This window comes from Solenopsis invicta, chromosome 14 (assembly GCF_016802725.1).
Source record: "Solenopsis invicta isolate M01_SB chromosome 14, UNIL_Sinv_3.0, whole genome shotgun sequence".
NCBI lineage: Eukaryota > Metazoa > Arthropoda > Insecta > Hymenoptera > Formicidae > Solenopsis > Solenopsis invicta.
Genome location: NC_052677.1, coordinates 10,808,674 through 10,815,161, shown reverse-complemented (window position 1 = coordinate 10,815,161; position 6,488 = coordinate 10,808,674). Strand labels below are relative to the sequence as shown.

The 6,488-nt window shown below is 33.4% G+C and overlaps 2 protein-coding genes across 12 annotated transcripts in view; one reads left to right on the top strand and one right to left on the bottom strand.

Moving 5' to 3' along the window:
• Nucleotides 1–419: 419 nt before the first annotated feature.
• LOC105208253 (histone H3.3) lies at nucleotides 420–4,845 on the top strand. Of its 4 annotated transcripts, XM_011178060.3 has the most exons (6): nucleotides 420–488; nucleotides 641–850; nucleotides 1,115–1,145; nucleotides 1,983–2,140; nucleotides 2,451–2,636; nucleotides 2,916–4,845. In XM_011178060.3, exons 2-5 carry the CDS (start codon nucleotides 825–827, stop codon nucleotides 2,620–2,622), a joined length of 387 nt encoding a protein of 128 aa, XP_011176362.1. In that variant the 5' UTR covers nucleotides 420–488; nucleotides 641–824; the 3' UTR covers nucleotides 2,623–2,636; nucleotides 2,916–4,845. The 4 variants fall into 4 exon arrangements, with proteins under 4 accessions (XP_011176362.1, XP_011176360.1, XP_039313615.1 ...); XM_011178058.3 differs by having other exon boundaries at nucleotides 2,451–4,791; XM_039457681.1 differs by having other exon boundaries at nucleotides 450–488; nucleotides 646–850; nucleotides 2,451–4,791.
• Nucleotides 4,846–5,968: 1,123 nt separating this feature from the next.
• Nucleotides 5,969–6,488, bottom strand: part of LOC105208254 (NAD(+) hydrolase sarm1) — a 103,755-nt gene continuing 103,235 nt past the window's right edge. For 7 of the 8 annotated variants that reach the window (XM_011178066.3, XM_011178065.3, XM_011178061.3 and 4 more), the window contains one exon: nucleotides 5,969–6,195. The gene's annotated coding sequence lies outside the window, so the exon portion shown is untranslated. The remainder of the gene's footprint in view (nucleotides 6,196–6,488) is intronic. The other variant, XR_003269239.2, reaches the window with a different exon arrangement.

The following is a 6,488-nucleotide window of genomic DNA, read 5'->3' as shown; positions in this document are numbered from 1 at the left end:
AGAGTCATGCCTCGTGCCCACAGGACGCGGCAAGGCTTGCCGCGCGGCAGAAGTTGGCTGAGGAATATTTCGATAGCCAATCAACGTCTCGTTCGCCTGGATGTAATTTCCGCCTCGCGGCAAAAGTTGGATCGAGTTCAACTTCATGATTGGCTACCATGCAAACTTCCGCCGCGCGGCAAGCCTTGCCGCGTCCTGTGGGCACGAGGCATCAGACTGTGTCGAGTGTGTTAACTTGTGTCTTCTAAAAGGAAAACAGCCTTCATTGGTCAACGCCTAGTAAATTTGCTCACTTTTGTAATTTTCACTCTAGTTATATGATACAAAGGCTGCGTTCCGATATACACTGCAAGTACTGAAAATCTATAGTTCATGTTACGTATACTATAGATTTTCAGTACTGGCAGTGAATTTCGGAACGCAGCCACAATCGACTCCCAGATTCCGCTGAAAGTTCCTCTCGCCGTCGCCGTGCATTTATTCATTACGTAATTATTATATTATTACTTTGTCGTATTATTGTTGATCTACTGTTATTTAAATTGCTGCATTAGACCGTGGTGATGTGTTGTGAATTGCTTGCACGTTTACTTGTCTATTGTTCTCTACACCAATTTTATTTGCATCATTTTATGTGCAGGTTAGGTCACGCAGAATTGGCGCCAAAACTCGGGCTTACGTTCCAATCGTTGAATTCGTCATGACGTTTTAATTCTTTAAATTTATGACTATTTATGACTGAACTTGATACTGAAACGACTCATAAGCTGTAGTGTTAAAAATTAGAAAAACATCCAGTGGTTCCGAGCACCCATCAAACGACGATGGTCCGACGAAAATCCTCACCAAGGTTATTGTCTTGTTTATGTTTAATTTTCTTCTGCTCTACAAATTTACTACAATTATTTTATTTATTGGTTAATTATAGCCATGTCAAAATAATAATCTTTATGCCGATAATACTGCCATTCAGTTATATATCGTATTTCTCTGTAATTTATGTGATAATCTAATAAGATTACATTGTTCATAATCATTTATTAATTAGTGTATTTATTGTATCATTAATGTTTTCTTTGATCTTATTCCTATGTAATTATGAAATATATTTCAGATCCAGACCTGAGGGACCAAGAAAAGACAAGGTAAACAACATTGGTAAATCAAATGTTATATCATTTAAATTTTAAATTTATATAATTTAATAAAAATTAAATATTATACATTAATCATATATGTGTTAAATTTTATAAATGACATAAATCACATGCCATAAGTTTTTGTACACTGTAATAGACTTAAGAGGACATATTCGCTTGGATGAATCAAAACGAAATATAACTTCGTGAAATTTTTGTGAAAAATAAAAAAAGATAGAGAAGTTGGGTTTGTTTCATTGTAAATATTGTTTTTCTTTCTTTATCATTTAAATTTTATTAGTTTATTAGTTGCAAAAAACATAACAAAAAATTCTACTTCAAATTTTTAGATCTGAGAAAAGTGTGTAAAGTTACAAGTCAGCTTCAAAACATAATGGTCATGTGATTATAAAATAATATTTTAAAAGAAGATACGTTTAAAATTTTACAATCAGCTATGAAAACATTAAAAGTTTCACATTTACATTGAATCGTCTACTGCAGGGCCATAAAAGTTTTTTTGCTGAAGAAGTTGCTCTAGGCTTGTCTCCGACAAAGACTTGCTATTAGTAAATATAATAGAAAACAAAGTAACGAGAGACCTTTTTTTATATCTGTGGAAATCTGAAAAATTTTGTTGTAGTTGTACCTACTCGAAAATAATTTTGACAGTAATTTTTATGTTTTGTTGGATTAATATGTAATCTTACAAAAATATTTTTAAGATATCAAATTTTAAAAATGGGTAAAAAATCAATTTTTTAAATTCTAAGTAAATATGTCCTTTCAATAAGTTTATTAAACTGTTGTTATAATATATAATTTTTGATAATTATTCTTCAGACAACTGTGGTAGTGCACAAAAGACAAAGGAAAAATCGAGTATTAAAGGAAATTAAACGTTTAAGAAGAACCACAGGCTTTCTCATTCCTAAACTTCCCTTTGCACGTTTAGTCAGAGAAATTATCCTCGACTTATTTCCCAGACAGGAAATTCTCAGGTAAATAATATCATCTTATAACCTTATAAATTCACAGATTTTCTGTTAGCATCATTAATGCATTCATTTGTAAGATTACGTATGATTGCACAATTAATAAAAAATGATTTTATTTGAAAGAGAAAGTACTTCATATATAAAATATGAAATACAAATTAATGTTTTATTATATAAATTCAGTAAACTATGTAGTTTTTTAATTATTAGAATATTTATATGTAGAATAAAAAAAATTATGTAAGCAAAAATGGGTCTCAATGAGATCTTCGCAGCATTCTCTCAATACAGAATTCATAAAAATTAATTGCAGAATACAAGCCACTGCTCTCGAAGCCTTACAAGAAGCATCAGAGATGTACATCGTGCAATTCTTCGAAGATACAGTATTGCTAGCGATGCACGCTAAACGGGTCACTGTTATGCGAAATGATATGATTCTAATGCGCAGGCTAAGGGGCCGCGACGATATCATCAACAGATAAGAATTTCATTTTATGTAAGTGATAAAGGAATGTTTTAAATATCATAAAACATGCTTTTAAAATTATTTTTTTTTAAATTAAAAGAAAGTTTTTTTTCTGGGCTTAAGAAATGGACAGTAAAAGATATTTATTACTCTTTTATAAAATATTAATTCAGATTTGTGAAAAGAGAATTTTTTATAAAACTGTGTCGATGTTATTACAGATAGGAATCTCTTATATTTAATCATTAATTTAACATATATACTTTAAATATAAAATATAGAATATGTTATTTTTCAATTGTGATTCAGGGATACGTGACAAAACAATAATCTCGTTGTACTTTACAAGATAATCACAAGTTAAACAAAATCTAAACGAATTGGAAAAAGTGTACGTAACTTTAAGACTTACACAAATTGGTGATGTCGAAATGTATCATATGAATATTTACTTAGGTATAGAAATTTGATGTGCCTTTACATTTAATCAATTATAAATTCATTAAATTTAAATATTTTTTCGTGATTTAAAAATTTTGAAGTACTACTTTAACATTGTAAAAAAAATACGTATTTTTATAACTTTTTATAAATATGTATTATTTTTTTAACTAAAAGAATAACGAACAAAAAATAATTTTTTCATGCACCTTTTTCCTGGGAGTATTGAGGAAAGCTGAAGATAAGATAGGATTTTGTTTCGCTAAATAACATTTATTTCTGCGAAACATTTCAAACATTTCGATAAAATTCGTAACTTTACGAAACTTTGGTAAAATATACAGTTTTGCGAATCTCTTAAACTACGAATATCGAAGCGTTGCCATTTCGACTCCCGGCGAGAGTGTCGGCAATTGGTACGATAAAAACAGTGTTAAATAGTAAAATATCACGCGACCTGGAAAACAGTCACGGCTATGTATCAGGTGTTCGGTTTTGAGCGCGGATTTTTACATAACGACATTCCTTATTAAAAGTTGACACAATTCTATTTTCCTCGATAAAAATATACACGAATAATTCATGATTGATGAAAAATGTATGGATTTTAGGATAAAAAAAAATAGAAATCCTGTAAATTTTTTGGTTAATTTTAGAAGCATTTCATTTCTCTTGATTTGAAATATAATCATCAAGACATTTAACTTTAAGATTCTAGGTGCTATAAAGATCGTACTTTGACATACATTGTCACTGAAAATCTATAGTCACATTATATACTTTAGATTTTTAATACTGATAATATATATCAAAATACGACCAAAAAAGAACGTTATGTTTATGTAGTAATAGTAGTATAATAATAAACGAGTGGAACTGTATCAGTTTGACATCATGTAGCTGTAAAACGTTCCTCCCTAACTAAAACCGTTTTTTTTTTTTTTTAGATTTAATACAGAAAGCCTGATTTCTAAATTTACACAGCTCCCAGGTTTTTTTTAGGCTTGACGTAGTTGCAAGTTTTTTAGTTTCTTGGGCTTGATAATATAGTGTCTCAAATTTCCTTGGCATAGGCTCCAAAAAATATATGTAAGGTCTTATACATATATCTTGTAAGGCAAAAATACTCTCGGTGGTTTATCGTTACCTTCCGTGGACGAAAAGTGGTGATCGATTTAAAAAATCTGTGTGGATTTGAACCTGATCTTCGGCGCAAAGAGCAGATGTGCAACTCCTTACGCCACACTCATCATTTGCGTTTATTTAAATATTACAAGAAAAAATTAATTTTTTAACTTTAATATATTGTCTCAACATTCAAGAAGGGACATTGTCGAACCGCGCAATACCGAACATCTTATACAGTAAAAGTGTATAAAGTGTTTTCGGTGTTAGCTGCAATAAGAACAACCATAATTCGTAGCCATTCGAGCCACATGCGTCTTTGAACGCGGTCTAAGAGAAAATAACTTCCTAAAAAAATAGTATTACAAATAACGACTTAGCCGCCTTAACTTCTCGATTCGTTCGTTTTTCTACATATACAATATACATATATGTATACAATACAATTCAACGAGAGAAATACAATACAAAAAGGCACCTGGAAAAGCAGGCTATTCGCGTAAACACGCACATCCCGAGTCAAGTCTCGGGGCTTCTACGAAGACACTTGTCGCATCTTTAGGCACAACATTTCGCTATATACTTTCATGCTGCCTGTCACTGTACACGAAGCGGATCACGAAGTTCAGATTATACTTTTGCATTGCGAAATTAAATACACAGAATTTAAAAATCACCGAGACTGTTGAAAATGTTCATAACTTTCATAAGCAACGATCTAAAAGATTCTTTTTCAAACAATATTTAAAGATATTTCAATAATTTGCTGAGCCGAATTTCTTTTAGATGTTTTTTTAAATACGACCTTTTGATTTTTAAGTCTATGACTTCGATAATTTAATTGTAAAGAATTAACAAATCTTAATACTCAAACTTTTTACAAATGTTTTCTATCATCTCATTCTCAGAGCGTATAAAATTTTTTGAGAGATCCTAAAATCAAAACAATCTTTCTAAAAACTTTTAAACACTTTTTAGAAAATAAAATTTTTCAGGTGATCATAAAATATATTTCACAACTATAGCATCTTTTAGACTTGGACTTATTTGACGCGCTTCGATTCGATCAGCTTGCGGAATTAAATAACAAGAAGTCTCATTGCTTCACTTTTTCATGAACGCCCGCACTTTATTCACGCACTTGTCCATGAAGTTCCGCTTGCGTTTAGGTTCCGCGCCCGCTGGCAGCGATAATAATGAGCCTGGACCCTTTTTCGCGCGGGCTCTGTGCCCGCTGTATTCGTTTGACGAGACGCTCCCGTCGGAGTCCAATCCCGCACCACAGCTTCTTGATGCCTTCAGCAGCATCGTCGATTTATCGTTGTCGTCGTAATCGTCATTCTGCGTTAATCTTTCCTGCGCTGTCTTCTTGATCCTTTGCTCCTCTAGCAGATGCTCTTGATCTGCACACTGTCTGTTGGAACACGTCGAAGATTGTTCTTCCGAACTGGAACGTCGGCTTGGCTTCGGAGGACGCGTCGGCGGAGTCTCTTTGTCATTTTCATCCTTATTCAAGGATGTTCGCATATCTTCTATCTCGGATTTGAATTCGATAACGTCAGGCATTTTCGGCTTTGTTCTGGGAACAGGTCTAGGTTCATCCTTTGATTCGACAGTTTGGGCATTAAATTCCTTTCGATTCTCTTCTAAAGCAGGGATGACTCTATCCTCTTCTGAGCTCGTTGAAGGGCATTCTCGACTTTCGTCGCATTGTACTTTGTCCTGCTCTTCACCATTCTTCGCATCTTCGTCCAACAGACCGTCCAGGCTGCGCGACCTCGGTCTGGGAAGCGGTGGCCGTTGGACGATCGCGGATGAGACCGACTTCCGCTCCTGGTCCTGTTGGTCCAGTAATTCCAGCGAACGGGATCGCGTCGACGGTGAAGGTGGTTGCCGCGGTGGCCTGCGAGGCACCGCAAAATTGCTGCTGGCACTTACCGGATGCGTGTACATGAACTTGAAACGCGGCGACGTGGGTGGCAGGCCCATCAACCAACGGGATGGACTCGACGACTTTCTAAGTCTACAACGTGAAAACGGAACTTATTACAAAATCGTGACTGAGCAAGAGATACGTTTCTTATTCGCCCTCTTCGGTGTTAGGTAGGAAAAGAAGTATTCACTTTCGTGTACATTCATTTTTCCTCAATTAAAATCTGTTGTTACATATTAAAATTAAATTTTCAAAAGTTAAAATAAATATTAATTTTAAATTTTTATTTTGGCTTTGTTAAAATTTGTCATTTGTTTTTGGTGATATATTGCATTATTTAAAAAATTAATATTTATTTTGTATTTATAAAAATGTCCATATTT